This window comes from Helicoverpa armigera, chromosome 25 (assembly GCF_030705265.1).
Source record: "Helicoverpa armigera isolate CAAS_96S chromosome 25, ASM3070526v1, whole genome shotgun sequence".
Taxonomy (NCBI): Eukaryota; Metazoa; Arthropoda; class Insecta; order Lepidoptera; family Noctuidae; genus Helicoverpa; species Helicoverpa armigera.
The window spans coordinates 5,687,243-5,706,405 of record NC_087144.1 but is presented as its reverse complement, the minus strand read 5'-3'; the positions used below and the strand labels follow the sequence as shown (position 1 = coordinate 5,706,405).

Below are 19,163 nucleotides of genomic sequence, written 5' to 3'. Positions count from 1 at the left end.
ACACCATTGGCTGTGTTTCGGATGGCACGTTAAACTGTAGGTCCCGGCTGTCATTGAACATCCTTGGCAGTCGTTACGGGTAGTCAGAAGCCAGTAAGTCTGACACCAGTCTAACCAAGGGGTATCGGGTTGCCCGGGTAACTGGGTTGAGGAGGTCAGATAGGCAGTCGCTTCTTGTAAAGCACTGGTACTAGCTGAATCCGGTTAGACTGGAAGCCGACCCCAACATGATTGGGAAAAAGGCTCGGAGGATGCTGATCCTTTGTCCGAGGTAATAGCCAGCCTTTTGGTCACGAGAAGCGTCAACCAGCGATTCGTTCATTGATCATTGAACAAATTATTATTACAAGAAAAGTACCTAAGCCTTTTAGTTATTTTTTCCGAATTCCTTAGATTTTTCTAGATTTTTCCAGGTACTGTACAAATAGTGGGCCGGATTTGAAACATCTTTACAAACAGGGGCCCGATTCTTCTAAGTTAATATTGTAAAAATCGAATATAAATTGAATCGCAAAATAATCGCAATAGCAGTGTTAACCTTATCGGGCATTCTGTTACTAATATAAGACCAATCGTATTTCAATGACATTCGATTGGTCTGCTATTTTGGTGATTTTGGTCTATACGGTAGTTTGCTGTACAATCATTTTGCAATCGTAAATCATTTGCTGACAAAATGATTCATTTTTGAATGACAGAAAAGGATAAAAACGTTTATTTGAAAGAAAAAATAGCAGGGGCCCGATTCTCCTAATTTTACTTAAGCGACATACGATTCACCTTCGACTCTATTCCACTGAGATCCAATCCCGACTCGACTACGATTGAAGCGTATGTGGCATTCCGCTATTTTATATTTGAAATAAACGTTTTAACCTTTTCTGTCATTCAATAATGAATCATTTTGTCTGCAAATGATTTTCGATTGCAAAATGATTCTACAGCAAACTACCGTATAGACCGAAATCACCAAAATAACAGACCAATCGCACACCAATCAAATGTCAATCGAATACGATTGGTCTTTTATTAGTAGCAGAATGCCCGATATGGTTAAAACTGCTAAGTATTGCGATTCGATTTTGACATTATTAACTTAGGAGAATCGGGCCCCAGAATGCCATATACGCTTCACGGCCCTTTCACACGGCAGTCCAGTTTTTTTGCAGGATACCGTTTTTTGCAGGATCCCGTTTGATCGCAAAAGATATTATATGCTAGTTTTCACACGAGTAAACCGCATGCAGGATCCTGCAAAATGCTGTTCCCGTCGATTTGTGTGATTCGGTTTTGTCATTTGAAACTGGATCGCTCGTCCAGTAAAAAGCGGCAATCCTGCAAAAATGGACGCTATGTTCACACGTAGTTCAGTTTTGCAGGATACAGTAAAATGCCGGTCCCGCAAAACTGGACTGCCGTGTGAAAGGGCTGTTAATCGTAATCGAGTCGTGATTGGATCGCAGTCGAACGTGAATCGAATGGCGCTTAAGTAAAATTGTTGAATTGTTTGAATCAATTTTGGATTATTTCCTACCGCTATAAATTGATATTAATAATCAGTTGTACCTACGGATCTGCGTTCTTGGTGTGCAGCTTATACCTATAAAACTAGATCGTGCCAGCGGTTTCACCCGCATCCCGTGGGAACCTCGGCACGAACCCGGATAAAAAGTAGCCTATAGCCTTCCTCGATAAATGGGCTATCTAATACTGAAAGAATTTTCAAATCGGACCAGTAGTTCCTGAGATTAGCGCGTTCAAACAAACAAACTCTTCAGCTTTATAATATTAGTATAGATACCTCCGCATCTTGTTTCGATTCAATGAGAACGATCCTGTGTTGACATTAGTTTTTAAACGCTAGGTACCTACCTTTCGGACTGAAGCCTAGTCCTTATGTAGCTATGCGCACTCGCCTCGGACAGTCCGCATTACCATCGTCAACTGTTGCGCATAGTTTCTTATAGGTCACCGGAAAATAACAAGACTCGTAAGTTGATAAATTTTTTAGTAAAATGAGTTGGTCAATTTATGGCGTCTTGCCGTTAAGGTAGAATTCCGTGGGTCGCGGCTTACGCAGCCGCGCGCGGCTTACGACAGCCGTCGGCCGCGCGCGACAATAGTCAACCTATGAAAATGTATGGCGCCGCTGCCGAGGCTCGCGACAGTCGCGCGCGGCCGACGAATTTCGTAAGCCGCGCGCGGCATTGTGTTGAAATTAGTAGATTTTGTTCGTCTGTTCCCTCTAGTCGAAGTGCTAATTGATATCCTTGAAGAAGAAGAGGATGACGTATTGCTGTGGCTGTATTATGAAAATAGATTACCAATCGACCCTATTTTTAAAAAGTAGAAATGATGAAGGATACTACCCAATACTGATTTTCTATTGTATTTCTATTGTAATGAAAACAAAAGGAAGTTTTGCCGACTAAATAAAAAACAATTCAATTCTGGTTTTACTAAAATTATATAGATGTTACTAAGCGCTAGACCATGTTGAGATGCATACGGCCGCGCGCGGCTTACGAAATTCGTCGGCCGCGCGCGACTGTCGCGGACCTCGGCAACGGTGCCATACATTTTCATAGGTTGACTATTGTCGCGCGCGGCCGACGACTGTCGTAAGCCGCGCGCGACTGTCGTAGCCGCTATCCACGGAATTCTACCTTAAATCATCCGACAAAGCCTACAAGTCAAATAATACACTGGGCAACGATTGACCCTTTTTTGGATAATTTTACTTGTAACAATATAGTTATTAAATTACGTCTAGGTACCTTAAGTTGACCAATTAGCTAAAATTCAATGCGTTAAATAGTACATTTCAACTGCCGTTTATTCTTTTCCGAGAGTTGATCAACTACCTAGAAAATTGATCAACTTACGAGTCTTGTTATATTACGGTGATATAGGTATACTTGAATGCGCTAGGCCGAAGGCTAGTTCATTGTGAACCCCGCTCTCCTTAGGGATTGTCAAAAGCGATGATTCGTCCATTTCGCAGATGACATTAAGCTCATCAAATGTGGTAAATTGTCACCACCACATGCCATGCGCCGTAGAAGTAAGAAGTAGGGTCCCTAGAATGAACTTAACATTTAGGTATAAAAATAAAATGCAACGAGTAATGATTGACTTGTCCTTTATTCAATGCATAAACAAAAACCGGTCCACCATTATCAGATATTTGGAAAATAATCTCAGGCAGCTCACTACAATAATATATGGACTACGTACTGCTTACTATAACCATTATACTTTGGAATGATATCCTGCTTAAATACTAACACATTAGGAAAATCAACTTTACAAATAAACCGAAGATTCGTCAATAAATAAATTCTGATATTTCATAATTACAAAACTAATCGTTTTAACGTACGCTACAAATTCCATCTGAGATCTAAGCTTATAATAAAAACTTTGGATAAAAAATTAAAATAATTATTGACAATTTGTTTTGTACATTTTTACAAAGAAAATTATAAAATTCAAATCCGGCTGAATACTGTGACAATGTATAAGGAATTAAATGCAAAATGTTACAATAAGTTGTGACTTGTAAACGCACCTTACCTAACGAAAATATACACGTTACTCGCAATAATACATTTTACATTAAAAAATAATACTTTCTAATGAATTTCAAACGACAACGAGACAATTATTGTTTTACGGAAGAATTCATTCTTACACGTATGCACCAATTATGTGGGCCTAGCACAAACCTTATAACCACGTCATTTTAATTTACAGTGATCTTAAAAAATGAAAATAAAAAATGTTGTTTATACTGCGATAAGAATATTTGTTTAAAAATCATTTTCTCTGAGTTCTATTCTACCATTTTGGTAGAATCTGCAATTAATTTAATTAGGAGTAGGTACATAAATGTTTTTAGGTTTGTGCAACACCCACTGGTTGAGTATAAAATCGGCAATACCTTTACACCAAAAATATAAACTTTGTATGAAAAATAACTACAAAACTTACTAATTAGGTGCAAGTTTGAGGAATGTGCTCTCTGTACTGCGTTACATAGCCGCCCTTATTATAAAAAGTATTCAAATTTTATTGGCAATAATATCACAAATCAATATTATCATGATTTCACAATCCACAGTTTTATGACCAAGGAGCTTTAAGGTATGACTGGAGTCCAACGTTCCGAGACAGTTTGTATTGTCACGAGAGTTATAATGACAGCTGTCAAAATTATCACGACGCGGTCTCCAGGCATACCCAACTAACTTCTTAGTTGTATGATGATGTTATGAAATGTGTGAAGTTTCAGAACAGATATGTCGAACAATAATATTCACGAATAGGCATTTTATTTGAAGCACAACAATGCTGATGATATGTCAATAGATATTACTAAATGATCAACATATTTAGTTATTTATATTCATGTAAATGGCACGCTTTTTACTATAAAATAAGCGTTTTAATGCAAATTCTATTTTAAAGCTGAAATTATTTATTAACCGCACTTATGAGATAGAATCTTTAAGAGTGAAAACGCAATATGATGCTTTAGGCCATTTTACATTTAGACAAAAAATATTTAAGATGCGTGGAATTCTGTACATTTATTTTAATTTTTAGGCAGAATTGACTTCGATTTCGAGATTATGAATTTAAACAGATACAATTGAATGTTTTTTTTGTTATCTAGTTTTCATTTTGCGTTTCCACTAAAGTTTAACGCGCCATTTACAGGAATAAAAATTTAATATAAACGGTTATGTATATGAACTCCGATAAAAGGAACGCGAAATGGATGGATACAACGACAATTATTTGGCTCACTTAATTCGCTACGGATAATATTGAGCATTCTGTCTTTTCCAAATAAGCATCGCACTATAGAATTCAAGCGGCAAACGATAATATCTATGAGCATATCCGGGTAAGTACACTAGTCGTTCTAATATTAGGTCGTACCCTATGTAAAGCTGTCGACGTCATAAGACGTAAATAAAAAAAAATGCCACTACAAGCGAAGAACTTTTAGATGTCATTCACCCCTGATCGGTGTGACCAACGTTCTGATCTAGAGGAACCATTTTTTTGCTGATAGAGTAAATAGGGGGTGAGTCAAGTTTGCCGGAGATGGCTTGGACCCGACTTTTAACGGATTCCATCGGGGCTGAGTCTACTTTCACGTCATCGGAGCTCGTTGAGGAGAAGGGGAAAGAAGTGGCTTCAGTGTTGCCATATATGTGTTGTGGTTCTCTGACGTTACCGTAGAGGTTGTAGTTGTGTATGAGTGTTGACACCCTGTTGGGTGCTGCGGGAAGACTGCTGTGTTCTTTGGGCGGTTCTGTAACTGTGTGCTGGCTGGTGGTGACGGGCTGGTTGACCTTGAAGTCAGGCTTGGGCGGCGGGGCGTCGTCCTCTTGTACAGAGGACTGGGTGCTTAACACCGGGTTCTGAGGAACGCATATTTGGTTCTGAGGCGCGAAGACCTGGTTTTGAGAGGTCAGCGTTTGGTTTTGTGGTGTGACAACCTGTAAAAAATATTTTTGCTGTAATTTTTGTTCCGAGTTTGAATTAAGCATGCTTAAAAAAGTAATAAAAATGATACTGACTACATACTACCCGCTACATAGGAACTGCTGCATGCAATGTAAGAAAAAAATATAATTAATGTTGTGACTACTTAAAGTTGAAATGTGCTGGCATTCAGAATGTAAAAATATCAACCTTATTAATTTCAGTTACTCAACTAGAAAACTACTATAAATAGGTTTACACAGTAATAGTATCTAAAAAACCCAAAATTATTATTTAATACCAGGTATTTTATATGGAAACTTACGTGCAATATTTACTCTGTGTAAAACCAAATTGAGAGTAATAAATTACTGATCAAAACTTGTTGCACCTTTCAAAATGTATAGCTATTTCAGAATACTGATCAGCCAGAGGATTGTTGGCTTTTAGAAAGTAAAGGTTGCGATTTCTGACTACATCTACATCAACATGCATTTTATACATAATCGCGAGAAATATAACATGCTTAAAAACTACAAAAAATGGAGTATAACTAAGTAGATATAAAACATTTTTAAAGGTACATAAAAGTCTGATCAGTAACTAGCACGGACGTACAGACAAACGTAACGTTGTGTTTTTACAAAAATGACCAACAAGAATCTATGATAACTTCAAATCAATCAATTGGAATGGAATTTAACTCTATGTCTACAAACTTGGAATTTAATTCTATGTCTACATTTTTAGTGGCTAAAAAACCTCAATTCATCCCACACAACGTCACATTCACTTCCGTCCTTCAAAACCCAGACACCCAACAATAATTAAAAAAAACTAACACATCAAACTTACCACATTATTATCTCAGCATGCGACACTAACCTGCGGGCCGGGGCTAGCGGGCTCGGGCTCCAGGGCGGAGCGCCAGTCCACGTGGGGATGTCGAGCGCGTATACAGTCTACTACGTCGAGTAGGTTTTTGGCGTCCATTGCTAGTATGTGAGCGGCTGCTAGCATGTTTCTGGGGGTGAGTGGGTTTTTGTTGTAGTAAATGTTAAAAATACGTAAGCAGTTATTTGTAACTTCGGTACTTCTCAAATAGTTACAAAAGTTCAAAATATTTGAATTTGAACGCGTTCATTGTTACCAAAAATTAAGAAGCTCGATGAAAAATTTTGTCTCTAAACTTAAAAAAGGGTATTTCCACATGTAAATATTCTTAATATGCAGAGGTTAATTGATTTTATTTTTCAGACACAAATTAATTTTACGTCAATTCCCACTTTCAAGCATGGTCTCCAGTTAGGTAACAAGATTCTTGGTAACAAAAGGTATATAGATGCGTACATAATTTTATATCTTAAATATTCGGATTTTTGCCCAGCAAAACCTGCTTTCATTTACAGTCTGAAATCAATTGGTGAGTCTGAAGCCGAAGAAGCCTGAAGCTTTTTAAGTTTAAAAAAAAAATCTCATTTAGGTAACTTTACCTACATCGGACATAGTATAAAGTCAGTGTGGTATACTCACTTGGTATAATCGTGGTGTAGCGTGGTGTTGTGGTACTGAATGGCGAGGCGCATGGCTTCCACTAGCGCCGCCATGTCTTTGCTCAGCACCTGATGCGCCATCTCCACCTCCCTGCAAATAGGCAATACTTGTTAGGTACAAATAGTAGAAGCAAATCTTCTGGTTCTTTTGTTAACTTAAGCTATTGCCGTGTTCAGTTCAGTATTCAGTTCGTGTAGTTCATTATTTTTGTCGTGTCGTAACTATTTGTGTTCAGAATTTAGTTGCGGGCCGCCATTAAGTTTATCGAGAACCATTTTCTGTTTTTGTGCACAGGTAACATGTTTCAGTGCTGCAGTAACCCACTCCTGTGCAAAGAAAACAAACTTCTGTGCAGCAGTAATACACTCCTATACATAGGTAATATATTAATTATTTTCCTAGTAACATACTTCGGTGCATTAGTAACATACCTCTGGGCATGCTGCGGGAAGGGCACGACGACTTTATCGACTGTTGCACAGAGCTCCCTTAGATCGTGTCCCACAGCCCGCACAGCTGCAAGTAGACCGGCCGCCTCCGCCCCAGCCGCCGCCGCGCCCGCCAGCCGCATCACGCACCGCACCACGCCGGTGGTAGCCACGTATACTGGTTCTGTGCACTGGGATAAATGGTATTTGTGGTGAATATTATATTTGTTGCATTAATATATTAAGGTGAGCCCGTTGACTCAATGGTTACCATGCTGTACTGCCTCACTGATGATTGCGAGCTTTATGTGAAGACTGAAGAGCATATTTATAAATATAGAATATGTAAGTACATAGTACATCAGTTCTGTTAGCACCCATAACACAAGCTAATTAATAAGCTTGAGAGTAACAAAGAATTTTCAAGCGGTGATTCATATTTTTCTGAGCTTCTAAATTCATTCCTTTCGGGGCCAATCGACAGTGTGTGAAAGGCAGTGGCGAGGCGTCCTTATAAGCCGATTCCCATCGGCTTCCCTTTCGAATTTCAAGAAAGAAGCATAGGTATAAGTTATAATATATAGGTATAGGTATAATTAATATAATCATTTAAACCACACAATTTAAATATGTAGGTATAACAAAACGCCTACCACCGTAAAGAAATTGTCTATAAATTACTTGAAACATTTTGCTCCTACTAAACAAGCCGCGGCTTCCTCCTCCATACAAAACTACGCTTGCGTGACGTCATCCACGCCGCGCCGCGCGATGTTCGCGGCATAAGGGCGAGCGGTAACCCGGCTCACGGAGCGGGTTCCAGCCAATCAAAACTCGCGAGTGAACGAGAAAGAACGCGTCAAGAGTAGAGTAGCTATATCTGTCTACGCGCGAGTGACAGCGCTTAGAACTCTCAAATATGTAAACAAACAAATCAGACAAATTCACTCTCATTCTTCTTATTTTGTTTTAGATAATACCATTAACAATTTGTTCTTTGTACTACTTAATTGAATTTATTAGTGTGTGTATCATTTAGAAATAACATAGTTCGTGTGTGTACAATATTTTATGTTAAAGTGTTTTAGTTACATTATGTCAACATAGATGGCGTTGTGCATTTTTATGCAAATCCTGAATCGCGGTGTTAAGATTCTCCGCGATTTAATGACCCTACTTGGGAATTAGACATGGGAAAAACGTATCATTGAAAAGAAAAGATTGATATGAATCTTTTGATCACTGGGATATGTATCACTCTTTTGTATCTCTATATCCTTTCGTATCCGCGAGTGACATTGTACTGTTGCTCAGAGTGACTCACTTCGTTCAATTCAATCCAATGTATCACTAAATCAGTACGAACTAAGAGTGATAGATTCGTTTAGGATAGATAGATTCGTGTATCAGTTTATAATATTTTTAAGTTTATTTTTTTTTATTTTTAAGTTTTTATTTTTCATTTTAAATTTAAGTTTACGATTTATGTAATTGGCTGTTAAAGCCGTGTAAATCGTATAAAGAAATAAAAATAATGGTCAAACACTTATACTCAGTATCGAGAAAGTGAGACAGAACATTCTAAGTAGGGAAGTGCGAAAGAGATGTCTGGACTTTCCGATGAGAAACCGTGACGCGAGCCGCTCAACGCTGTGTGTGCGAGTGCAACACAGATACAAACGGACGACGATTGAATGAGTTGTTAAAGATACACTGATACATTCGGATTTGAACTGATACAAAGAGTGAGTGATCAGAACGGAAAGATACATATCTTTTTTATCTATCACTCCTGAGTTACCCATCTCTATTGGGAATTAATAATTTTTGTGTACACCAAGTACATAATTTTGGATAAGTAGTTGGCAGTATCATTACTCCCTACTAATCCCCGCAATCGCACTGTGACCTGGTACTCAGTTCAAGTACAGTGAGTGTAGTGAAATAAATTGAGGTACCTACGTTCAAATGAGTTACTTTGATACGCAGACAGTTTGCTTTGCATCAGGTTTCTTTTTAGTGTACCTACTTTTAAAACTTAACTAGGATAGTATTTATCGCATTAGACTGTTTTCCGACAGATTATTTACTTTAGGTAGGAACTTCTTTTTCAAGGTTAAGTTTTGAGAATAAAAACGTGTTATAAAACTCGGGCACGCCGCTCGGGTGAATTACCTACCAATAATACGTCAATATTAAAATTTGTAACGTCCTGACGGATTTATGAAACACATACCTACGATAACAATGGCTAACAGGCCGTTGTAAATTAAATACTTAAAAGGTATTGTTTCTAGTGCCAACTTTTCTCAGATTCTAGTAGTTAATATACCTAACTAAAGATAATAAAGTTTTATAGATATTAATAATCTGCCGAATTCCTCGAAAAAACATGTTCAAACTATCAGTCTCTCAGTCAGTGCTAAAAGGTGGACTGAGAAATTACCTCCATTACCTCTCTCCCCATCCCTGAGTACTCCCCCCCCCCAGTTTTTTTTGCTGCGGCTTCCCTAATTCATTAAACCACCCTTCGCCACTGGTGAAAGGTCTCCCGATATATTATTATATTTTTTTGTGAGTGTAGGTGTATGTTCGTTACTTATTCTTTATTGATGTTAATGAAACTTTGCAGTAAAATATACTAAAATAACATGATAAGATGGATTACCTTGTCTTCACTGGGCGGTCGTTCCTTTGACACAGTATTCGCTGGACTCGTTTCTGCTGACGTTGGCGCTGCAACACAAATTCCAGTGTAACAATAACCAAATTACATAAGGTATATAGTTCGGCAACACGCAACGTCCCATTAGATAATTATTTTAGTATCTAGACAGAGCGACAAACTCAAAAACGTTTATTCAAATTAGTCTGATGAATCGGCACTTTTCGAACAAAAGACAGCCCGCAAAATGTCCACTATCTATGTGTTTTGCTGGGAAGAAGTAGTGGCGCAATAAATTCCCCAACAATATTCACTTAAAATTCACTTTACCTGAATGCGGTTGACTAGACGGCTTCGGTTCATTCGTGCTTTCTGACTTCTGTTCCGTTCCCGGTTCAGATTCTGTAGACAGCTGGACATTTGATAAACGCTTTGTCTGCAACGAAATTAAATCCGTTGTAACTAGGAACTTATAACATTTTTTCCTTAGGATTTTTTATTTTCAATTTTATTATAAAGTGTCTGCAGTCACGAATTATAGTGGACACCTCACGTATTCTGTTAATACACTTTGATTTATTTCATGGACTAGCAGTACCCTGCGGTTTCACATGCCTTGCGAGGGAACTCCTTCCTGTATCCGGACACAATATAGCCTATTCTACTCGGCTTATGCTAGCTTCCCAAAAGTGACAGAATTTTTCAAATTAAATCAGTAACCTGGTACAAACAAACAACAAAATAGTTTCCTATTTATAATTATTTATATTAGTATAGATAATTATAATATTTACCAAACTCTCTTGCATTTGCAGCCATCGTCTGTCCTCTTCACTCTGGTGTTGTTGTCTTGCTAACTCGGCGAGCAGTCGCCTTTCTACCGCTTGTTCGCTGTCGCATTCCGGACTCTATTGCGTAGAATATAAGAGCTATAGTCGATTGTATGCAAGTAGCACGCAAATTGTGTTTGAATGAGATATTTAGATAAATTAATTTTAAATTTTGCAAATCTGATCTATCTAACAATAGACAAATATGACTGTTCCAGAGATTAGTTTTGGAATAATGTTATGTTACAGCCTTTTTATCGTCCAACACAGGCACAGGCCACAGGGCACAGGCCTCCTCTCACAAGGAGAAGGATTGAGCATTAATCAATAAATCAATTTGGAATAATAATGGTCTTAAAAAAGGGAACTTGTTTTTGTCAATTGTTATGAATAGAATATTTCAGAACTGTTGAAATATTATAAAAAAAAATGTTGCCAAATTGTCTCTTGCGAAAAAAAACTACTCAAACTTTTCTACTACAATTGCAAAATAATTTAATCTGTGGAATATCAATCAAGCTTTTGCGTGCATTTGTGGGACTTAAAATTATTATTTAAAGAACTAACATTGCTGTTAGTGACATTTGCCAGATTTTGTACAAATATTAACATGTTTTTTAGTAAATGAAAATAAAGATGTTATCACCCAGACACGAAATATTCTTAAAATTTTGAGAATTGAAACCCCAATGTTAGTTCGATTTGAAAAAAAAAGAATGAAACCATTTGTGAAGAAAGATGTTTGACAAAACATTTTTTCACAAAGAATTTCATGAAAAAAATAAAATAAATGAAAAAAATAAAAACCGACACTCTACCGGAGAAACCCAAATGACACAAAAATCTGAAAATAAAAAAAAAACAACCAAAGACAACAGAATATTTTTAAAATAAAAAAACATATTTACACATACACCTCGTTTATCGGGAAAAGGATTGGATATTTACAAAATATATTTATGTTAGGAAAATTCCCGCCCATTTTTTTGATAGGAAATCATCAAATGACCCTTCCCGCTTTGGGTAAGTTCCCGCTCTGGGTTAATATTCTTATTTTAAAATAAAACGGTTTTTTAGTCGACCGATCAAAAAATATAAAAAAATATGTACATTCTGCTCTCTGGCTCTCAGAAAACGGACTTCTTAATTATTTTTATTAAATAATAAAAATATATTTACTTATAATAAAATATACCGCAACTTTTTCACATCACTTCACACGTCTACCGTTGTTGTATCAAGCATGCATACTAATTATATCTATTATCTACACACACGTACTAAATACTCTGCCTTTTTATGATAAAGGTAGATGCAAAACTTTTTACAATATTTTTATTAATTTATATTTCTTAAGCTCCACAAAAAAAGATAATAAAATTGTAAGTTTTGCATTTACCACTACCACCAATAAATCATGCCTTCCAATTTGATTGCAGTAAAAAAAATTCAACGCGAATTTCCCAATCACCTGCACGGGCTGTGCCACTCCGTGAACGTGCGAAACGCCGGACGTGACGCCCGGGACGGCGCCGTGGACCTGCATCACTCCTTGTGATACCGGACCGGACGGACCGGGTGCCCCGGACACTGGGACGCTGGGTGCAACGGACACAGTCGCCACCGGCTGACACTCCATCCGAGACGCGAAGATAACCGACGCGTCAGCTGCCTGTACCATTGCCGGACGATATGCCGGACCCGCTAACTGTGGCGCTTGCGAGCTCGCTACCTGAGCTCGGTACATCATCGGCTGGGCCCCTGATACGCTGTGAGTATAGATCTGCTGGCCGCCATACGACATGGGAGGGACAACGCCCATTGGCTGTCCAGGAAAGCCTGCTTGAGGATACGGCTGTGGACTCGCTGAACGGACCATGCCTGGAGGTAGTTTAGTCCGCGGCGCGTAGGGCACGCCTTGAACCACGCCCACGGGCACGCCCCCCGCCCCACCTCCTTCACGTCGGTACTGAGGCCGCGCTAATGCTCGTTGGGCCGCCACCGCCACGCAACTCTTCACGTTATCCCCACCGAAGTCGTATATCTCCTCTACTAATGGCGGGTCTGGTTGTGTTCGCATTTTGTTCATGACACTGGCCGCTAGTTGAGCATTGAGTGCGCCTTGTACTGCGAACTGTCCGACGTCTTGGTCTCGTCGAGTGCGGGGCGGGGGGGAGGCGGGGACTGAGTGCTGGCGAGTGAACGGAGCTATGGGCACTGGTGAGCCGCGGTGGGAGACACTGCCCCTCGCGTTACGTTCCAACGAGCCCATGCGTATTGGAGCTCGCTCAGCGCTGGACAGAGCACCTCTGGTGTTTCGTTCTAAAGACCTGACGCGACTGGCATAAGGCTCCGGCATGTCAGGTTCGACAGCAGGGGAGGGGGAGGCTGTGTCTCTCGGGGACACGTTGGGAATATTCTGACAGAGATTATCGCAACTCTCTCGCGCGCCTACCACTACAGTCAAAGTCTCATCTGAAGCTTCAGAAGGAGTGGGAGCGGGGACAATGGGGTCTAATTTCTGTAAGCTAGCGGCGGGAATGGGGGCAGTTTGTAGGGGTATATCGATCTTCTCGTCGGGCCGGGGATGTATGATCTTGTCGACGATGTCGTGGGTCTCCGGGAGAGTGTCGGCGAAGTCTACGGAGACGGTGTTGAATACCGAGGCGGGCGTGGTGTAGGCCTGCGGGTGGAGGGCTCGGGCTTGGTTCTCGCGCAGTAGGTGAGCTAGGACGAGCGGGTTCTGCGCTACGATGTATGTTTGCGCTGCGCCACCGCCCGCTGGTTGCGCTGTTGTGTCACTCACTGTTGACAATAAGTTTAGAGATTAAGGTCCAATCTTTAAATAGCGATCATCAACTGGTGAACCTTTTCCGAAATTATGATTTTTACCGATGAATGGAAGAAAATCTTGACTGGGTGTCTGAAGTACTGTGAGAAGTCAGTGTAATTGACTTGCACCCTTCTTATTAAGTAAATAAATAAATAAATGGGGGTTGGCTACTACTTTAACCATATTTATTTATTTATTTATTTAATAAGTACAGTGACAGACTACAGGTTAAGACAATCAAGAAAAACAATAGTTAGCATACAGTACATAAATCTGAAGTCCAATTATTCCTGTACATAACATTCAAGTATTAATATGCAGCTGAATACCAGTGTTTTATACGGAAAGAATGCCTATCTGACTATCTCTTTAACCCAGTTACCTGGGCAACCCAAAGGCTTCAACAAATGAATGTAACATACCCGCAATATTATTGGCAGGTCGCTGCGGCTTGGGCGGCGGCTCCTCGCTGAAGGAGGCGGCGGCCACGCGCCGGTTCTCTCGCCGCATCGTCTCCCATGCCGAACTGCGCTCCTCTTGGAGAATCTCACTGTGAAAACAGATGGCGTGACTCTGTGACGGCATCACTACATAGTATAAAACAAAGTCGCTTTTTCTGTCCCTCTATCCCCGTGTCCCTTTGTACGCTTAAATTTTCAAAACTACACAAACCGATTTTCATGCGGTTTTGCGGACATATAGAGTGATTAAAGAGAAAGGTTTATATGTATCATAACATACAGTAAAAAGTGGGGAAATACTGTTATTCCGTGCGAAGTCGGAACGGGACGCTAGTTGTTAAATAAAACATATATTGTGACTGTTAGTGTACATGACGACAAAGTAGCCCCCGGTCTGGAAGTTGGTGATTGATACACCCGTGCATCAGAGAGCACGTAAATGTCGGTCCTGCGCCTGATCTCTCTCCGGTCCATCGAGCTATGAGAGTGAAGAAAAAGATCTGTGCACCTGTGTCTGCGCAAATGTGCGTGCTCTATATGTCCTGCGCAGTTGGTTGAGAACAGCCCCCGTGGCTGAAATCGGCCTGAAACGCTATTATTATTATTTTGTATGTCACCAACAGATCAAGGGACTAGAGATTAACGAGACTATATTTCGATTCTCAGATTTGTAGATGGCGAACGTGGGGCCGATGCCAGCACGCTGAAGCTCTTTTGAGACAACTTAAATGAAATGGTGACACAAAACCTTCTTATTATTATTACTCACAACAGCGTCTCCTTGAGCGCATGCGCGGCGGGTCGCTGCGAGGGCTCGTAGGCCCAGCAGCGCGACATGACGGAGTAGAGGCGCGGCGGACAGCGCGGCGGGAGGGCGAGTCGCTCCCCGTTCTCTAGCTTGCCGATCACGTCGTTGTTTTTGACGCCGCTGAACGGTTTTACTCCCAGCATTAGGATCTCCCACATGCATACACCTGTGGAGTAAAAAAGTAATTAATAACGTCAAATGGTAGGAGTGTCCCATTCGCGTAATATTGACATGTCGGCTTGCGCTGGCTTGGGCACGAGTGCCGTGAAAGTGAGTTAACGCGATGTACATCAATGGACCCTTGGTCAAGCCATGTCGTGGATTGAACGAGCGTTGCACAGTGATTCACGCTCCATACAAAGGCGGCCATAAATACGAAACTCACAAATACTTTTAATTAATTTATTTTACACGTTGAAATATGTTAAGATAAGTGTAAATTATTAAAATTATAACATAACCACATTTATTTAAAAAAAATATCATTACTATTTAGGTGTAGAAATGTCTCGCAGTAATTTTGTTTTAGACGATAAACCTAGAACATGTCATACTGCGACTTTTAATGAAAAATCTATATAAATAATGGTTATTTATATTAAAAACAACCATAAAGAAATAAAATAAAACAACAAAAATACATGAACAACCTTTTTTTGCAAATACACACAAAACACAAAATTTACCAGAATACATTCAAGCTCAAAAGTATTTACTACAAACAGATAACAAATCTAGTACAAATTTTGATAGTACATATTTTGTTTTTGACAGGTAACTTTCGTAAATCTGTTAGGAAGGGATCTGAATGAAGAAGTTGATGGTTCAACTTTGTCAGACTTCTGAGATACATGTAACTCAATTCGCTCTACATCAATATTTTCAACTGCATTCAGCCAATCTGAATATTTATCTATAAACTTAGATCTCCTACGATTTGATTTTGCCCAATAATGAGAAATTCGTTTACATACATTCATAATTTTATTAGTTAAAGTCTCTAGTTTGATATTTTCGATGTCATCCGAAAGGCACGATGTTTCTGTCAAAGTATTCAGGACATGTTGCATTTTTCATTTGGACTACCCTCTTTAGAGTGCCAGATGTCAAAAATAGTCGTCCTCGAAATAGAACATTTGAAAACTTTACCTCAAAACAACATGAAAGCTGAACTTAAAATATAAAGTTTTTTCTTTACTATGGACATGCATACTTTGACACTCCTTTAACCCAAGAAGGGGCAGAAAGATGCAGATGAAACTTATATGGTTTTATAAGAACATCCTCTTTATTCGAAAAACATTTGCCTCAAGTGCAGCACTGAGCAGCAAAAAGTTATAGGTCCAAATGAAATCAAAGTATACCAAACAAATCTACAAAAACGCTACCTTCAATAAAAAAATAAAATAAAATATGAAACGTATTAAAAAAAATAAAAAAGTAGTTGATAATAGAAGTACATACCTTGGTCTTGGACCTCCATACTATCACCATACGTAAACACTTGATTTGGAATAGTGACACTCAAAAACAAAGTGTTAAATTTTGATGACTCACACGTTGCGATAATTAGACTCGAGATGCGCTAACTTCCGATGCACAAAAGTGAATAATAATTTGACCTTATGACACTGGTATTTAGAGTTTTCGAAAGCTTCTTTACTTGTTAATCACTTAGTAAGTAGATCTAATGGGGATAAGCCAATGACATTTTTCGATTTATGGCCTTAGAGTGAATCACTGTGCGTTGGTCTTTTGAAGTATATGTATATCATTAATATTTTATTAAATACGATATCCAAAGCTGTAATTTGTTTATCAGAAACTAGAAAATCAGATAGTGGTCTGATTTTCTAGTTTCTAGTCTTACCAAAGAGAAGCATGGACCAATGGCGGCTGGTAGCAATTAGGTATCAACTCCCAATATGCCTTACAAGGTAGTATATGAGGAGTGACAATGATACAAAAAATTTGAAGGGTCATAAGCTACATACCGAACATCCAGACATCGGATGCTGAGGTGAACCGGCGGAAGTTGATGGACTCGGGCGCCATCCACTTGATGGGCAGCTTGCCGCGCGACGCCTTGTAGTACGACTTGTCTTCCACCATCTTTGATAGGCCGAAGTCGGCCAACTGGTGAGGAAATAAGTTTTTGAGTTATTTTGAAGATAAGATCTTTAGTGGGGTTTTTCTGTGGTGGCCATTAGGTACCAGAACGTTAAAGTCGCTTTACGAATGAAAAATCATTAATCGTACATATATTGTTCATGAAAATATTGATATAAATATGAAAATATTTTACAGGACGGTTATTCTAAGATTCAAAATATGTAAAGGGACGAAAAATTATTATTATTCAGAATGTTACGTCACGCTCGTGGCCTTGTAATTTACTAGGGATATATTATCAATTACTAAAAAAAACTAGTCAGATATTGTTAAGAACCAGTTGCATTTAAGGGTCACAACTAACTAAAGTAACGAGTAACGAGAAACTATTTTAATTTTGAGGTCTAAAGTATCCATTTGAGTTATAATAACTTACCTTAACACAAGTAGGCGTGGACACGAGCACGTTCCTAGCGGCGATGTCTCGATGCACGAACTTCTTGCTCTCGAGGTAACTCAGCGCTGTCGATAGCTGGTAGATGTACAACACTAGTGTGCACGTTTCTAGTCTGAAACAATTGAAATAATTAGTATCATACCTATCGACTTAAATAGATAGTATTTTAGGCAATCAGTCTTATACTTTGTCTTAAGACTTAAGATTTTGTAATATAGGTAAATGCCAGAAAAAGGAAGAGATAGAGAAGAGGTGAGAAAGAGGGGGAAGAGAAGAGAAAAAGAAACAGCAATTTAGTTCGTTTTCAGGAGTTTAGTTAACAAGGGTCGGCAAATGTAAAATTGTCTTCATTTATCAAGACATTTAAAGTTGTCTTATTTTCATCCAGTGTGACTGCCTAAAAAGTAGTCTAATTTATATAAAAAAAAAAATGTCTGTTGGAATTAGTAATCTATATTGGCATTTTTTTGTATGGTTTTGGTTTTTTTACGTATTCTTGATAATTTTTTATGTTAAGTTCTTATTCAAATAATAAGAACTTAAGAATCTGTGGTGAGAGAACAAAATCAAAATCAAAATCAAAATCAAAAGTCATTTATTCAAAGTAGGCTGAAAATCAGCACTTTTTGAACGTCAAATCTACAAAAGACAGCCCCCAAAACGCCCGCCCTTCACCACTTCCTATGTGTTTTTGCTGGGAAGAAGAAGTGGTGGAACAAACTCCCCAGCAACACAATTCTGTCTGTATGGTTTGAAGAACCGTATACAAAAAAAATAAAATAAAAATATCACTAAAAATAATACACATAAATTTGTATATAAAAAAAAAAAACAAGTAAACATGTAATCATGTTAGCTAGTACACACCTTTCCCATACCTATTACTCAAGCAGCTACAAAAAGAAAATAATGTGGAAAAAAAAGAGAGAACATAATGCCTCATTCATTGAAAATAGGTATAGTTTTACGCGTATAGGTATAGTTTTGGGCGTACCAAGCGACAACATAAACAGTGAAAACGGTGAACTAGGACTACTGCTCAAATCAAAAGTCATACACATTATATTACGGGTCAAGAAAATAATTATGTAGTCAGCAAGACGACCTGGTACCACAAGCAGCACCCGTTCACGAGCATAACGCGAGGATCAGCCATCGCCCCCCTCGCACATTTTTGAGGGAGGGGGGCAACCCGACCACCGACGCTACCGCAAGCAATACCGTCTAAGGGAGCATGACGACTTGCAACCACATAACAAGAAAACAGTTAATACTAATAGTTTTACAGTCGCTAGTAAACCATTTACAAAATTGCGATACAACTCATCGTGAAAACAGTACGATGGTGGTAATCTGTCAGTAGGTATACATACAAAATGGAAAATGTCACGTATAAAATAAAAGTAAATCACATCAACTATCAATGATAACTCTTGAAGCTGTCCGGTGTTTAACATGAGGACCAACTACTCTTATCGTTTATGTAATCATTTACAGTATAGTAGGCTTTCTTCGA

General features: G+C 38.9%; 1 protein-coding gene across 18 annotated transcripts in view; it reads right to left on the bottom strand.

Moving 5' to 3' along the window:
* Positions 1-3,125: 3,125 nt before the first annotated feature.
* The window catches only part of LOC110379551 (focal adhesion kinase 1), a 179,420-nt gene continuing 163,382 nt past the window's right edge, over positions 3,126-19,163 (bottom strand). For 11 of the 18 annotated variants that reach the window (XM_064041580.1, XM_064041587.1, XM_064041588.1 and 8 more), the window contains 12 exons: positions 17,627-17,759; positions 17,073-17,214; positions 15,040-15,244; positions 14,232-14,359; positions 12,448-13,781; positions 10,941-11,054; positions 10,477-10,582; positions 10,150-10,217; positions 7,485-7,672; positions 7,033-7,143; positions 6,385-6,523; positions 3,126-5,513 (listed from right to left, as the gene is read on the bottom strand). In XM_064041580.1, coding sequence (XP_063897650.1) covers positions 5,025-5,513; positions 6,385-6,523; positions 7,033-7,143; positions 7,485-7,672; positions 10,150-10,217; positions 10,477-10,582; positions 10,941-11,054; positions 12,448-13,781; positions 14,232-14,359; positions 15,040-15,244; positions 17,073-17,214; positions 17,627-17,759 — 3,157 coding nt within the window. In that variant the 3' untranslated portion in view covers positions 3,126-5,024. Of the gene's footprint in view, positions 5,514-5,594; positions 5,622-6,354; positions 6,524-7,032; positions 7,144-7,484; positions 7,673-10,149; positions 10,218-10,476; positions 10,583-10,940; positions 11,055-12,447; positions 13,782-14,231; positions 14,360-15,039; positions 15,245-17,072; positions 17,215-17,626; positions 17,760-19,163 lie in introns of all 18 variants that reach the window. The other 7 variants (XM_064041589.1, XM_064041590.1, XM_064041584.1 and 4 more) reach the window with 6 other exon arrangements.